The sequence below is a fragment of the Scomber scombrus genome, chromosome 18 (genome assembly GCF_963691925.1).
Source record: "Scomber scombrus chromosome 18, fScoSco1.1, whole genome shotgun sequence".
NCBI classification, from domain to species: Eukaryota; Metazoa; Chordata; class Actinopteri; order Scombriformes; family Scombridae; genus Scomber; species Scomber scombrus.
Genome location: NC_084987.1, coordinates 12501 through 28823, shown reverse-complemented (window position 1 = coordinate 28823; position 16323 = coordinate 12501). Strand labels below are relative to the sequence as shown.

The 16323-nt window shown below is 47.0% G+C and overlaps 3 protein-coding genes across 3 annotated transcripts in view; 2 read left to right on the top strand and 1 right to left on the bottom strand.

The window, feature by feature from the left end:
* Window positions 1–2420, top strand: part of LOC133999530 (integrin alpha-3-like) — a 32032-nt gene extending 29612 nt beyond the window's left edge. The window contains exon 29 of the mRNA XM_062438738.1: window positions 2261–2420. The gene's annotated coding sequence lies outside the window, so the exon portion shown is untranslated. The remainder of the gene's footprint in view (window positions 1–2260) is intronic.
* A 1861-nt stretch (window positions 2421–4281) lies between these two features.
* On the top strand, window positions 4282–5617 carry LOC133999176 (uncharacterized). The gene is made up of 2 exons (XM_062438360.1): window positions 4282–4398; window positions 4520–5617. Exons 1-2 carry the CDS (start codon window positions 4282–4284, stop codon window positions 5615–5617), a joined length of 1215 nt encoding a protein of 404 aa, XP_062294344.1.
* A 149-nt stretch (window positions 5618–5766) lies between these two features.
* The window catches only part of rdm1 (RAD52 motif containing 1), an 11020-nt gene continuing 463 nt past the window's right edge, over window positions 5767–16323 (bottom strand). The window contains exons 2-8 of the mRNA XM_062438737.1: window positions 14066–14170; window positions 10648–10818; window positions 10409–10534; window positions 10181–10331; window positions 7563–7661; window positions 6743–6819; window positions 5767–5928 (exon numbers count right to left, since the gene is read on the bottom strand). Of these exons, the coding sequence (XP_062294721.1) occupies window positions 5848–5928; window positions 6743–6819; window positions 7563–7661; window positions 10181–10331; window positions 10409–10534; window positions 10648–10818; window positions 14066–14170 (810 nt within the window). The 3' untranslated portion in view covers window positions 5767–5847. The remainder of the gene's footprint in view (window positions 5929–6742; window positions 6820–7562; window positions 7662–10180; window positions 10332–10408; window positions 10535–10647; window positions 10819–14065; window positions 14171–16323) is intronic.

The window sequence follows — 16323 nt, the reverse complement described above, 5'->3', positions numbered from 1 at the left end:
CGGTGTGCTCGTTCGATCCTGAGTCCGCGGATATCCAGTGTATCGCTCAGTAGTTTCTCCAGAAAGGTGCACATGTTGTCTCCCTCCTCCTTCTCAGGTATGCCGTGTATCCGGAGATTATCCCGGCGGGCTCGCCCCTCCTGGTCCGTTAGCTTAGCCTCCATGCTAGCCTGCCGTTTCATTAGCTTTTTCATTAGCGTAGCCATGGCCTGCAGTGCTGTCTCAGTTTCTTCGATCCTACCCTCAGCCTCATCCAGTCTGTTGTTGGTGCTGTGCAATTCCTGCTTAATCTCCGCGAGTTGTTGTTTGTTGTCCCGTCTGAAGTCCTTTATCTCGCTTAGGATGGAGTGCAGGGTTGTGTCTTCTGCTTCATTTTCCTCGTGTAGCGTTGGGGAGCTACTTCGGCTAGGCTGAGTTAGCGGGGGCCATTCATCCTCATCTCCTACCGCTGCGGTGCTTCTGGTCTTCCTATATGGTCCCTTATTAGCCCTATTGTCCGTCATATTTGCTTTAACTCGTTGTTCAGGGTATTTTCAACTTTTTTAGGGCTGTTTTCTGTGTCGGTCGGGGAGCGCCAAAACTAGGCTGCCATCTTGTAGCTACGTGACCCCGGAAGTCCCTAATGTTGATTTTCAATGTGCTTCTCTCTCCTCTCCTTCCTCTCTCTCTCCTCTCCTTCCTCTCTCCTCTCCTCTCCTTCCTCTCTCTCCTCTCCTTCCTCTCTCCTCTCCTCTCCTTCCTCTCTCCTCTCCTTCCTCTCCTCTCCTTCCTCCCTCTCTCCTCTCCTCTCCTTCCTCTCCTCTCCTTCCTCCCTCTCTCCTCTCCTCTCCTTCCTCTCCTCTCCTTCCTCTCTCCTCTCCTTCCTCTCTCTCTCCTTCCTCTCCTTCCTCTCTCTCTCCTTCCTCTCCTTCCTCTCTCTCCTCTCCTTCCTCTCCTTCCTCTCTCTCCTCTCCTTCCTCTCTGTCCTCTCTCCTCCAACCTTTATGGAGGCAGATGTTCTCCCACTGTGAGTCTGGTTCTGGTTCTGAGGTTTCTTCCTGTTTAAAGGGAGTTTTTTCTCTCATGTGTGAATGTTGGGTCTCTTTAAATTAAACCTGAAGAGTTCGGTTTAAACCTGCTCTATGTGGAAAGAGACTTGAGATGACTTTTTTGTCATTGGCGCTTTATAAATAAAGATTGATTGATTGATTGATTGATTGATTGATTGATTGATTGATTGATTGATTGATTGAAGGACCAGCAGACTGACTGCTCACTGTAAACTGACTGTTAGACTTTTCACTGTTTACAGTCGGTTTACTTTTTACTGACTGTTTACCAACTGTTACTGTCTGTTTTCTCCTCAGCAGTCTGTCCAGTGTTGGGAGCTTTTATTTTGATTAACTTCCTTCCTCCCAGCTGCTCTGTGTCCATCTGATCAATAACTGATGATCTGTATCAGTGTGTCGTTATTATAATCAGCTCTGATCAATAACTGATGATCTGTATCAGTGTGGTTATTATAATCAGCTCTGATCAATAACTGATGATCTGTATCAGTGTGGTTATTATAATCAGCTCTGATCAATAACTGATGATCTGTATCAGTGTGGTTATTATAATCAGCTCTGATCAATAACTAATGATCTGTATCAGTGTGGTTATTATAATCAGCTCTGATCAATAACTGATGATCTGTATCAGTGTGGTTATTATAATCAGCTCTGATCAATAACTAATGATCTGTATCAGTGTGGTTATTATAATCAGCTCTGATCAATAACTGATGATCTGTATCAGTGTGGTTATTATAATCAGCTCTGATCAATAACTGATGATCTGTATCAGTGTGGTTATTATAATCAGCTCTGATCAATAACTGATGATCTGTATCAGTGTGTGGTTATTATAATCAGCTCTGATCAATAACTAATGATCTGTATCAGTGTGTGGTTATTATAATCAGCTCTGATCAATAACTAATGATCTGTATCAGTGTGGTTATTATAATCAGCTCTGATCAATAACTGATGATCTGTATCAGTGTGGTTATTATAATCAGCTCTGATCAATAACTGATGATCTGTATCAGTGTGGTTATTATAATCAGCTCTGATCAATAACTGATGATCTGTATCAGTGTGTGGTTATTATAATCAGCTCTGATCAATAACTGATGATCTGTATCAGTGTGGTTATTATAATCAGCTCTGATCAATAACTGATGATCTGTATCAGTGTGTGGTTATTATAATCAGCTCTGATCAATAACTGTCTGCAGTGTGGTTTCTTCGTGAGGCGGCGGGTGTGGCGAACAGCGGCGTTGCACCAGAGGAGGATTATGGGTAATGAGACGCCCCGACGCGACGGACTGCTGTTTCCATGGAAACCAGACCAACACACTGCCAGCTGCCGTCAGGTGAAAACCTCGTAAACATGAAACACGGAGATACGAGCTTTCCATCTGACGGCAGTCACGTGATTCAATATTTGATGTTTTTTATGATGTTGTGTGTGAATATTTCCCAGCATCCTCTCTGTCTCTGAGTGAGAATATATGTAAAGAAATGAATATTGATGAAAATGTTCCTTATATCAGATTCATTGACAGAGCTACAGGACCGATCAGCAGAGTTCAGTGTTGATGTGTGAATGCTCCTAAATGTTAATAATACTAATAATAATAGTGCCGTCCTCTAACCCGTCTGAAATGATTGTTTTTGTTTTATTTCAAAAATCAAACAGCTGACTGATGTATATTTAAATATTAAGAACCGTCTGTATGAACATAATTGTGATATTTCAGCACATGAAGGCAGCGTCTGGTCCAGTTTGTGTTAACTGTATGTTCATATTAAAGTATTTTTGATGATTTACTGATCTGCAGTGATTTCAGCTGTTCTGTTCAAATCTGCTGATGTTAAAGTTGATACAGAATCAATCAGCTGCTGATAGAAGCTGCAGCAGTATCAGAGTGTTTGTGGCTGTGTTGGTTCGGGTCAAAGATCTCAGTCTCTGTTTAAAACAGAAAACGTCTCAATATGTTTCTGAACCATGAAGCTGTCGTGGTTTTGGTTTTCATTTTGTTCCCACTCTCCTCCTCAGCAGTTTTCTCTCCACACCTGCTCTGCATCAGGTTCATTAGCTGTTTTACCCTCAGTGTTTCCTTCACATCTTTCCTGTATCAGTGTCCTCCAGCCAATCAGCTCCCAGCCTGCCGTCATCTCGTCACCTGTTCTCCATCGATTAATTAGTTCAGTCAGTATTTAAGTCTCTGTTCCCATATATATATATAAATATATGTATATTTAAGTTGTTTTTTAAATGAATGCAAGCTTGAAAATAGGCCAGTAGTTGTTTGGGACAGATGGGTCAAAGGATTAGGGAGCTGTTTATAACAGGAACCAGGTAAGGACCGACAGATCCAATGAATCAAAGGAGGAGAAAACTGAAAACGGCTCCTAAAACCTGAAGAGTTCGGTTTAAACCTTCTATATGTGTAAAGAGCCTTGAGATGACTTTGTTGTGATTTGGCGCTTTATAAATAAAGATTGATTGATTGATAAAAACCACCTCGGCCTGTGGGCCTCAGAGTGCAGATAAGAGTATAATCCGTACAAATAGAAAGTCCAAAACCTTTTCAGTAAAGAAATGATTTATTTACAATGGAGAGAGCAGCGCCACCCTGAGGTGCAGGTACCGTGGGTGAAATCCGCCCGGTGCAGCAGAACGTGGACTGAAAACCCTGATTCTGATAATTGTGCAAAATGTTTGGAGGGGGGGATTAATGAGGGGTTCGGGGGGCAGGGGGAGTTAACGGGGGGGACAGTAGTCAGATGAGACCAGGGATGGAGGCATCTGACTGGGGGTGGGAGAGGGGGTGATGTGGGTACTCGGGTCCATGAGGTGGACAGGTAAGCATTGAGCCTGGTGACTTGATAGGCAGCAGGTGTGTGAGGAGCCATGGGACTGAAGGAGGCTGCACATGCACCAGAGAGGAGCCCTCACCTCCAGAACTGGTTCAATTATCCACAAAGTTCAGCTGTAGGTGTCGCAGGCAGAGAAGAACCAGGAGAGGCTGAGCAGTGACCTGTGAGTGGAGGTAAGACCATGACGTAAACATCTCTGCTGGTAGAAGCTACAGCAGTGTTTGTGTTTGTGTTCAGACTCTGGCAGTATGTGGTTCAGGTCAGACTGGCAGTATGTGGTTCAGGTCAGACTGGCAGTATGTGGTTCAGGTCAGACTGGCAGTATGTGGTTCAGGTCAAACTGGCAGTATGTGGTTCAGGTCAAACTGGCAGTATGTGGTTCAGGTCAAACTGGCAGTATGTGGTTCAGGTCAGACTCTGGCAGTATGTGGTTCAGATCAAACTCTGGCAGTATGTGGTTCAGGTCAAACTCTGGCAGTATGTGGTTCAGGTCAGACTCTTCATGGTTTTGGAACCTGCATCAGGTTTGTTAGCGCTGCTTTAAACCTTCATAACACCTGTCCTCTATCAGTCCTGTATCACTCCTGTCCTCTATCGGTCCTGTCTTCTAGCACACCTGTCTTCTATCGGTCCTGTCCTCTATCACACCTGTCTTCTATCGGTCCTGTCCTCTATCACACCTGTCCTCTATCGGTCATGTCCTCTATCGGTCCTGTCTTCTAGCACACCTGTCCTCTATCGGTCCTGTCCTCTATCAGTCCTGTCCTCTATCGGTCCTGTCCTCTATCGGTCCTGTCCTCTATCAGTCCTGTCCTCTATCACACCTGTCCTCTATCGGTCCTGTCCTCTATCAGTCCTGTCCTCTATCACACCTGTCCTCTATCGGTCCTGTCCTCTATCACACCTGTCCTCTATCGGTCCTGTCCTCTATCGGTCCTGTCCTCTATCACACCTGTCTTCTATCGGTCCTGTCCTCTATCGGTCCTGTCCTCTATCACACCTGTCCTCTATCGGTCCTGTCCTCTATCACACCTGTCCTCTATCGGTCCTGTCCTCTATCACACCTGTCCTCTATCGGTCCTGTCCTCTATCGGTCCTGTCCTCTATCACACCTGTCCTCTATCGGTCCTGTCCTCTATCACACCTGTCCTCTATCGGTCCTGTCCTCTATCGGTCCTGTCCTCTATCGGTCCTGTCCTCTATCACACCTGTCCTCTATCGGTCCTGTCCTCTATCACACCTGTCCTCTATCGGTCCTGTCCTCTATCACACCTGTCCTCTATCGGTCCTGTCCTCTATCACACCTGTCCTCTATCGGTCCTGTCCTCTATCACACCTGTCCTCTATCACACCTGTCCTCTATCGGTCCTGTCCTCTATCACACCTGTCCTCTATCGGTCCTGTCCTCTATCGGTCATGTCCTCTATCGGTCCTGTCCTCTATCACACCTGTCCTCTATCGGTCCTGTCCTCTATCACACCTGTCCTCTATCACACCTGTCCTCTATCGGTCCTGTCCTCTATCACACCTGTCCTCTATCGGTCCTGTCCTCTATCGGTCATGTCCTCTATCGGTCCTGTCCTCTATCGGTCATGTCCTCTATCGGTCCTGTCCTCTATCGGTCCTGTCCTCTATCACACCTGTCCTCTATCGGTCCTGTCCTCTATCACACCTGTCCACCGATAGTCCTGAACCTGAACCAAACCTAAACCTGGGTCTCTTCTGTCAGAATCCTGCAACCCCCCCGAATAATAACCTGAATGTTGTTGATCAGTGAAGCTCGTTAAGGCAGATTTATAGATTTAATAATGGTTGCTCTTTATGTTGGTAATATTCATTTTAATTTGTGCTCTTGATTTTAATAATTCATAGTTTATGTTCAGAGTGAAAAAGATTTATTAAATTAATTAAATATGAGAATAACATGATCTTCTGGGGTCTATGATACAGTGAGATCCCACTCTTCATCTTCATCATCTTCATCATCAGGAGGGTAGTTGGTCCAGTTCAGCTCGTTTACCTGCAGACACGTCAGAGAGTCACTACTCATTAACCAACAGGTGGGGACAGGTAGACGGGTGGGGACGGGTAGATAGGTGTGGACGGGTAGACGGGTGGGGATGGGTAGACGGGTGGGGACGGGTAGATAGGTGGGGACGGGTAGATGGGTGGGGACGGGTAGATGGGTAGACGGGTGGGGACGGGTAGACGGGTGGGGACGGGTAGATGGGTGGGGACGGGTAGATGGGTGGGGACAGGTGGTGACAGGTAGATGGGTGGGGACAGGTAGATGGATGGGGACAGGTGGGGACGGGTAGATGGGTGGGGACGGGTAGATAGGTGGGGACGGGTAGATGGGTGGGGACGGGTAGATGGGTGGGGACGGGTAGATAGGTGGGGACAGGTAGATGGGTGGGGACGGGTAGATGGGTGGGGACGGGTAGATGGGTGGGGACAGGTAGATGGATGGGGATGGGTGGGGACGGGTAGATGGATGGGGACAGGTAGATGGGTGGGGACGGGTAGATGGGTGGGGACGGGTAGACGGGTGGGGACGGGTAGACGGGTGGGGATAGGTGGGGACAGGTAGATAGGTGGGGACGGGTAGACGGGTGGGGATAGGTGGGGACGGGTAGATGGGTGGGGACAGGTGGGGACGGGTAGATGGGTGGGGACGGGTAGATGGGTGGGGACGGGTAGATAGGTGGGGACAGGTAGATGGGTGGGGACAGGTGGGGACGGGTAGATGGGTGGGGACAGGTAGATAGGTGGGGACAGGTGGGGACGGGTAGATGGGTGGGGACAGGTAGATAGGTGGGGACAGGTGAGTTTACCTGCAGGACTCCTTCAGTGTGTTCAGGTATGAACTGATCTGAGGTCTGTTTCAGTTCCACCATCACTTTACCGTCAGCTGCAGAGAGAAGAAGAGTCAGTGCACCTAGCAGTACTGTAGTAGTATTAGTACCTAGCAGTACTGTAGTAGTATTAGTACCTAGCAGTACTGTAGTAGTATTAGTACCTAGCAGTACTGTAGTAGTATTAGTACCTAGCAGTACTGTAGTAGTATTAGTACCTAGCAGTACTGTAGTAGTATTAGTACCCAGCAGTACTGTATGAGTACCTAGCAGTACTGTAGTAGTATTAGTACCTAGCAGTACTGTAGTAGTATTAGTACCTAGCAGTACTGTATGAGTACCTAGCAGTACTGCAGTACTGTAGTAGTATTAGTACCTAGCAGTACTGCAGTACTGTAGTAGTATTAGTACCTTGCAGTACTGTAGTAGTATTAGTACCTAGCAGTACTGTAGTAGTATTAGTACCTAGCAGTACTGTAGTAGTATTTGTAGTATTAGTACCTAGCAGTACTGCAGTAGTATTTGTAGTATTAGTACCTAGCAGTACTGCAGTAGTATTTGTAGTATTAGTACCTAGCAGTACTGCAGTAGTATTAGTACCTAGCAGTAGTATTAGTACCTAGCAGTACTGCAGTAGTATTTGTAGTATTAGTACCTAGCAGTACTGCAGTAGTATTTGTAGTATTAGTACCTAGCAGTACTGCAGTAGTATTTGTAGTATTAGTACCTAGCAGTACTGCAGTAGTATTTGTAGTATTAGTACCTAGCAGTACTGCAGTAGTATTTGTAGTATTAGTACCTAGCAGTATGAGCAGTACTGAGGTGAAAGCGTGTATCAAAGCTTTTTGTGTGACGAGTCTCTGCAGTCGACATCGCTGCTGAATCAGAACATCTGGACCTGAAACACAAACACAACCATCACTTAACCCGAACCCAGTACTACCCTCTGTTACCCTCTGTTACCCCCCATTACTCTGTTGCCCCCCGTTACTCTGTTACCCCCCGTTACTCTGTTACCCTCTGTTACTCTCTGTTACCCCCTGTTACCCCCTGTTACTCCCTGTTACCCCCTGTTACTCTCTGTTACCCCCTGTTACTCTCTGTTACCCCCTGTTACCCCCTGTTACCCCCCATTACCCTCTGTTACCCCCCATTACCCCCTGTTACCCCCCATTACCCCCTGTTACCCCCCATTACCCTCTGTTACTCTGTTACCCCCTGTTACTCCCTGTTACCCCCTGTTACTCTCTGTTACCCCCTGTTACTCCCTGTTACCCCCTGTTACCCCCTGTTACCCCCGTTACCCTCTGTTACCCCCGTTACCCCCTGTTACTCTCTGTTACCCTCTGTTACCCCCGCTAACCCCCGTTACCCTCTGTTACCCCCTGTTACCCCCGTTACCCCCGTTAACCCCCGTTACCCTCTGTTACCCCCCGTTACCCTCTGTTACCCTCTGTTACTCTCTGTTACTCCCTGTTACTCTCTGTTACCCCCCGTTACCCCCTGTTACTCTCTGTTACCCCCTGTTACTCTCTGTTACCCCCTGTTACCCTCTGTTACTCTCTGTTACCCTCTGTTACCCCCCGTTACCCTGTTACCCCCTGTTACTCTGTTACCCCCTGTTACCCTCTGTTACCCCCTGTTACCCCCTGTTACCCCCATTACCCTCTGTTACTCTGTTACCCCCTGTTACCCTCTGTTACCCCGTTACCCCCATTACCCTATGTTACTGTCTGTTACCCCCCGTTACCCTTTGTTACCCTCTGTTACCCCCCGTTACCCTCTGTTACTCCCCGTTACCCTCTGTTACTCCCCGTTACCCTCTGTTACTCCCCGTTACCCTCTGTTACTCTCTGTTACCCTCTGTTACCCCCCGTTACCCTCTGTTACTCTCTGTTACCCCCTGTTACTCTCTGTTAACCTCTGTTACCCCCCATTACCCTCTGTTACTCTGTTACCCTCTCTTACCCTCTGTTACCCCCTGTTACCCTCTGTTACTCTGTTACTCTCTGTTACCCTCTGTTACCCCCTGTTACCCTCTGTTACTGTCTGTTACCCCCGTTACCCTCTGTTACTGTCTGTTACCCCCGTTACCCTCTGTTACCCCGTTACCCTCTGTTACTGTCTGTTACCCCCCGTTACCCTTTGTTACCCTCTGTTACCCTCTGTTACTCTCTGTTACCCTCTGTTACCCCCCGTTACCCTCTGTTACTGTCTGTTACCCCCCGTTACCCTCTGTTACTCTCTGTTACCCTCTGTTACCCTCTGTTACTGTCTGTTACCCCCCGTTACCCTCTGTTACCCCCGTTACCCCCTGTTACTCTGTTACCCCCTCTGTTACTCTCTGTTACCCCCTGTTACTCTGTTACCCCGTTACCCTCTGTTACTGTTACCCCCCGTTACTCTCTGTTACCCCCTGTTACCCTCTGTTACCCCCTCTGTTACCCCGTTACCCTGTTACCCTCTGTTACGCCGTTACCCCGTTACCCTCTGTTAATCTCTGTTACCCCGTTACCCTCTGTTACCCTCTGTTACTCTCTGTTACCCCGTTACCCTCTGTTACTCTCTGTTACCCCCTGTTACTCTCTGTTACCCCGTTACTCTCTGTTACCCTCTGTTACCCCTTCTGTTACTCTCTGTTACCCTGTTACTCTGTTACCCCGTTACCCTCTGTTACTCTGTTACCCCGTTACCCTCTGTTACTCCCCATTACCCTCTGTTACTCCCCGTTACTCTCTGTTACCCCGTCACCCTCTGTTACTGTCTGTTACCCCCCGTTACCCTCTGTTACTCTCTGTTACCCCCCGTTACCCTCTGTTACTGTCTGTTACCCCCGTTACCCTCTGTTACCCCCTGTTACTCTCTGTTACCCCCTCTGTTACTCTCTGTTACCCCCTGTTACTCTCTGTTACCCCGTTACTCTCTGTTACCCCGTTACCCTCTGTTACTCTGTTACCCCCTGTTACTCTCTGTTACCCCCTGTTACCCTGTTACCCCCTCTGTTACCCCGTTACCCTCTGTTACGCTGTTACCCCGTTACCCTCTGTTAATCTCTGTTACCCCGTTACCCTCTGTTACCCTCTGTTACTCTCTGTTACCCCGTTACCCTCTGTTACTCTGTTACCCCTGTTACTCTGTTACCCCCTGTTACTCTGTTACCCTTTCTGTTACTCTCTGTTACTCTGTTACCCCGTTACCCTCTGTTACTCCCCATTACCCTCTGTTACTCCCCGTTACTCTCTGTTACCCCGTTACCCTCTGTTACCCCCTCTGTTACCCCCTGTTACTCTCTGTTACCCCCTGTTACCCTCTGTTACCCTCTGTTACCCCGTTACCCCGTTACCCTCTGTTACCCCCTGTTACCCCGTTACCCTCTGTTACCCTCTGTTACCCCGTTACCCTCTGTTACTCTGTTACCCTCTGTGCAGGTGAAGCAGTGCTCGACCACGGCGGCTCCTCTGGTGGTCTGACCGTGATGAGGGAAGCTGAGCTGCAGCAGACAGCCGAACCTGAGCCTCCGTCTTACCTCGCCCTCCTCCTCATCTTCTTCGTTGGTGAGCTCCTTCATCTGAGGACGACAGACAGGAAGTCACCTGCTGACACCTGACACCTGAGCGGCGCTATGTCACATGATGCATTTCTCACTGTGATGATGTCAGAGGTCCAGCCGTTGAATCCCAGGTAGTGATTGGCCAGTTCCAGGCAGCGGGCGTGGCTCAGCGGTCTGCCATCAGACATGAAGTGAGGTGTCTGTTTGGAGCTCAGCCTCACCTGAACACACAAAGGTGATCCGCCTGTTACCATGGCAACAACACTGTCAGCTGAATCATTTGTAATAGTATCAATAGAAGAAGACGACCATGAGCTGAAAGCTCTGAGAGCACCTTGAGTGGAGAGCTCTGGAACAGCGAGCGTCCGTCAGTGAGACGCTGAGCGTCGGCGGCGTGAGATGCTGAGTAGAACTTAACGAGCCCGTAAAACCCGGCAGGACTCAGAGGACACACCTTCAGCAGGTAGAGCGGACCGAAGGACGAGAAGACAGTGTGCAGGCTGCACTGAAGGGGAGAAGAAAAGGGTCTCAGGTAAAAAGGGACAGTTGGGCGGGACGTCTCTAGGGTAAAAAGGGACAGTCGGGCGGGACGTCTCTAGGGTAAAAAGGGACAGTCGGGCGGGACGTCTCTCGGGTAAAAAGGGACAGTCGGGCGGGACGTCTCTCGGGTAAAAAGGGACAGTCGGGCGGGACGTCTCTAAGGTAAAAAGGGACAGTCGGGCGGGACGTCTCTAAGGTAAAAAGGGACAGTCGGGCGGGACGTCTCTAAGGTAAAAAGGGACAGTCGGGCGGGACGTCTCTCGGGTAAAAAGGGACAGTCGGGCGGGACGTCTCTAAGGTAAAAAGGGACAGTCGGGCGGGACGTCTCTAAGGTAAAAAGGGACAGTCGGGCGGAACGTCTCTCGGGTAAAAATGGACAGTCGGGCGGGACGTCTCTAGGGTAAAAAGGGACAGTCGGGCGGGACGTCTCTAGGGTAAAAAGGGACAGTCGGGCGGGACGTCTCTAAGGTAAAAAGGGACAGTCGGGCGGGACGTCTCTCGGGTAAAAATGGACAGTCGGGCGGGACGTCTCTAAGGTAAAAAGGGACAGTCGGGCGGGACGTCTCTCGGGTAAAAAGGGACAGTCGGGCGGGACGTCTCTAAGGTTAAAATGGACAGTCGGGCGGGGCGTCTCTAAGGTAAAAAGGGACAGTCGGGCGGGACGTCTCTAGGGTAAAAAGGGACAGTCGGGCGGGACGTCTCTCGGGTAAAAAGGGACAGTCGGGCGGGACGTCTCTAAGGTAAAAAGGGACAGTTGGGCGGGATGTCTCTCGGGTAAAAAGGGACAGTTGGGCGGGACGTCTCTAAGGTTAAAATGGACAGTCGGGCGGGACGTCTCTAGGGTAAAAAGGGACAGTCGGGCGGGACGTCTCTCGGGTAAAAAGGGACAGTCGGGCGGGACGTCTCTAAGGTAAAAAGGGACAGTCGGGCGGGACGTCTCTAAGGTAAAAAGGGACAGTCGGGCGAGACGTCTCTAGGGTAAAAAGGGACAGTCGGGCGAGACGTCTCTAGGGTAAAAAGGGACAGTCGGGCGGGACGTCTCTCGGGTAAAAAGGGACAGTCGGGCGGGACGTCTCTAAGGTAAAAAGGGACAGTCGGGCGGGACGTCTCTAAGGTAAAAAGGGACAGTCGGGCGGGACGTCTTTAGGGTAAAAAGGGACAATCGGGCGAGACGTCTCTAAGGTAAAAAGGGACAGTCGGGCGGGACGTCTTTAGGGTAAAAAGGGACAATCGGGCGAGACGTCTCTAAGGTAAAAAGGGACAATCGGGCGGGACGTCTCTAAGGTAAAAAGGGACAGTCGGGCGGGACGTCTCTAAGGTAAAAAGGGACAGTCGGGCGAGACGTCTCTAAGGTAAAAATGGACAGTCGGGCGGGACGTCTCTAAGGTAAAAAGGGACAGTCGGGCGGGACGTCTCTAAGGTAAAAAGGGACAGTCGGGCGGGACGTCTCTAGGGTAAAAAGGGACAGTCGGGCGGGACGTCTCTCGGGTAAAAAGGGACAGTCGGGCGGGACGTCTCTAGGGTAAAAAGGGACAGTCGGGCGAGACGTCTCTAAGGTAAAAAGGGACAGTCGGGCGGGACGTCTCTCGGGTAAAAAGGGACACCTAACCCTAACCCAGTAGGGCGAGACGTCTCTCGGGTAAAAAGGGACACCTAACCCTAACCCAGTCGGGTGAGACGTCTCTCGGGTAAAAAGGGACACCTAACCCTAACCCAGTCGGGTGAGACGTCTCTAAGGTAAAAAGGGACAGTCGGGCGGGACGTCTCTAAGGTAAAAAGGGACACCTAACCCTAACCCAGTAGGGCGAGACGTCTCTCGGGTAAAAAGGGACACCTAACCCTAACCCAGTCGGGTGAGACGTCTCTCGGGTAAAAAGGGACACCTAACCCTAACCCAGTCGGGTGAGACGTCTCTAAGGTAAAAAGGGACAGTCGGGCGGGACGTCTCTAAGGTAAAAAGGGACAGTCGGGCGGGACGTCTCTAAGGTAAAAAGGGACAGTCGGGCGAGACGTCTCTAAGGTAAAAAGGGACAGTCGGGCGGGACGTCTCTCGGGTAAAAAGGGACAGTCGGGCGGGACGTCTCTAAGGTAAAAAGGGACAGTCGGGCGGGACGTCTCTAAGGTAAAAAGGGACAGTCGGGCGGGACGTCTTTAGGGTAAAAAGGGACAATCGGGCGAGACGTCTCTAAGGTAAAAAGGGACAGTCGGGCGGGACGTCTTTAGGGTAAAAAGGGACAATCGGGCGAGACGTCTCTAAGGTAAAAAGGGACAATCGGGCGGGACGTCTCTAAGGTAAAAAGGGACAGTCGGGCGGGACGTCTCTAAGGTAAAAAGGGACAGTCGGGCGAGACGTCTCTAAGGTAAAAATGGACAGTCGGGCGGGACGTCTCTAAGGTAAAAAGGGACAGTCGGGCGGAACGTCTCTAGGGTAAAAAGGGACAGTCGGGCGGGACGTCTCTCGGGTAAAAAGGGACAGTCGGGCGGGACGTCTCTAGGGTAAAAAGGGACAGTCGGGCGAGACGTCTCTAAGGTAAAAAGGGACAGTCGGGCGGGACGTCTCTCGGGTAAAAAGGGACACCTAACCCTAACCCAGTAGGGCGAGACGTCTCTAAGGTAAAAATGGACAGTCGGGCGGGACGTCTCTAAGGTAAAAAGGGACAGTCGGGCGGAACGTCTCTAGGGTAAAAAGGGACAGTCGGGCGGGACGTCTCTCGGGTAAAAAGGGACAGTCGGGCGGGACGTCTCTCGGGTAAAAAGGGACAGTCGGGCGGGACGTCTCTAGGGTAAAAAGGGACAGTCGGGCGAGACGTCTCTAGGGTAAAAAGGGACAGTCGGGCGAGACGTCTCTAAGGTAAAAAGGGACAGTCGGGCGGGACGTCTCTAGGGTAAAAAGGGACAGTCGGGCGAGACGTCTCTAAGGTAAAAAGGGACAGTCGGGCGGGACGTCTCTCGGGTAAAAAGGGACACCTAACCCTAACCCAGTCGGGTGAGACGTCTCTCGGGTAAAAAGGGACACCTAACCCTAACCCAGTCGGGTGAGACGTCTCTAAGGTAAAAAGGGACAGTCGGGCGGGACGTCTCTAAGGTAAAAAGGGACAGTCGGGCGGGACGTCTCTAAGGTAAAAAGGGACAGTCGGGCGGGACGTCTCTAAGGTAAAAAGGGACACCTAACCCTAACCCAGTCGGGCGGGACGTCTCTCGGGTAAACTTACATAAATATCAGCGTGAGTCTGTGACGGCTCGATGTTCCACACAAACACCGTCTTATTGTTCTCCACAGGAACCACGAACTCCACGATGTTCACCTGGACCTCCATCTATAACAATAGGGTTAGGGTTTAAGGGTATAATATAGTTTATATATTATAATAATATAATGTAGTTTATATATAGTATAATAATATAATGTAGTTTATATATAGTATAATAATATAATGTAGTTTATATATAGTATAATAACTAATCCTTTAATAGGTTAACTAACTAATCCTTTAATAGGTTAACTAACCCTTTAATAGGTTAACTAACCCTTTAATATGTTAACTAACCCTTTAATATGTTAACTAACCCTTTAATAGGTTAACTAACCCTTTAATAGGTTAACTAACCCTTTATTATGTTAACTAACCCTTTATTATGTTAACTAACCCGTTATTATGTTAACTAACCCTTTATTATGTTAACTAACCCTTTAATATGTTAACTAACCCTTTAATATGTTAACTAACCCTTTATTATGTTAACTAACCCGTTAATAGGTTAACTAACCCTTTAATATGTTAACTAACCCTTTATTATGTTAACTAACCCTTTATTATGTTAACTAACCCGTTATTATGTTAACTAACCCTTTATTATGTTAACTAACCCTTTAATATGTTAACTAACCCTTTAATATGTTAACTAACCCTTTATTATGTTAACTAACCCGTTAATAGGTTAACTAGCCCGTTAATAGGTTAACTAACCCTTTAATATGTTAACTAACCCTTTATTATGTTAACTAACCCTTTAATAGGTTAACTAATCCTTTATTATGTTAACTAACCCTTTATTATGTTAACTAACCCGTTATTATGTTAACTAACCCGTTATTATGTTAACTAACCCTTTAATATGTTAACTAACCCTTTAATAGGTTAACTAACCCTTTAATAGGTTAACTAACCCTTTATTATGTTAACTAACCCTTTAATATGTTAACTAACCCTTTAATAGGTTAACTAACCTGTTAATAGGTTAACTAACCCTTTATTATGTTAACTAACCCTTTATTATGTTAACTAACCCGTTATTATGTTAACTAACCCTTTATTATGTTAACTAACCCTTTATTATGTTAACTAACCCTTTATTATGTTAACTAACCCTTTAATATGTTAACTAACCCTTTAATAGGTTAACTAACCCTTTATTATGTTAACTAACCCGTTATTATGTTAACTAACCCTTTATTATGTTAACTACCGTTATTATGTTAACTAACCCTTTAATATGTTAACTAACCCTTTAATAGGTTAACTAACCCTTTATTATGTTAACTAACCCGTTATTATGTTAACTAACCCGTTATTATGTTAACTAACCCTTTAATATGTTAACTAACCCGTTATTATGTTAACTAACCCTTTATTATGTTAACTAACCCGTTATTATGTTAACTAACCCTTTATTATGTTAACTAACCCGTTATTATGTTAACTAACCCTTTATTATGTTAACTAACCCTTTATTATGTTAACTAACCCTTTATTATGTTAACTAACCCGTTATTATGTTAACTAACCCTTTATTATGTTAACTAACCCGTTATTATGTTAACTAACCCGTTATTATGTTAACTAACCCTTTATTATGTTAACTAACCCTTTATTATGTTAACTAACCCGTTATTATGTTAACTAACCCTTTATTATGTTAACTAACCCGTTATTATGTTAACTAACCCTTTATTATGTTAACTAACCCTTTATTATGTTAACTAACCCGTTATTATGTTAACTAACCCGTTATTATGTTAACTAACCCTTTAATATGTTAACTAACCCTTTATTATGTTAACTAACCCGTTAATAGGTTAACTAACCCTTTAATAGGTTAACTAACCCTTTATTATGTTAACTAACCCTTTATTATGTTAACTAACCCGTTAATAGGTTAACTAACCCTTTAATAGGTTAACTAACCCTTTATTATGTTAACTAACCCGTTAATAGGTTAACTAGCCCGTTAATAGGTTAACTAACCCTTTAATAGGTTAACTAACCCTTTAATAGGTTAACTAACTCGTTAATAGGTTAACTAGCCCGTTAATAGGTTAACTAACTAACCCGTTACTAGGTTAACTAGCCCTTTATTATGTTAACTAACCCTTTATTATGTTAACTAACTAACCCTTTAATAGGTTAACTAATCCTTTAATATTTTAACTAACCCGTTAATAGGTTAACTAACCCTTTATTATGTTAAC

Excerpts from the sequence above, each read along its gene's own strand:
- LOC133999176 (XM_062438360.1), top strand. The coding sequence starts at position 4,282 with ATGTGGTTCAGGTCAAACTGGCAGTATGTGGTTCAGGTCAGACTCTGG. Across the intron at positions 4,399-4,519 it reads TCTGGCAGTATGTGGTTCAG|CACACCTGTCTTCTATCGGT; the intron begins GTCAGACTCTTC and ends CCTGTCTTCTAG.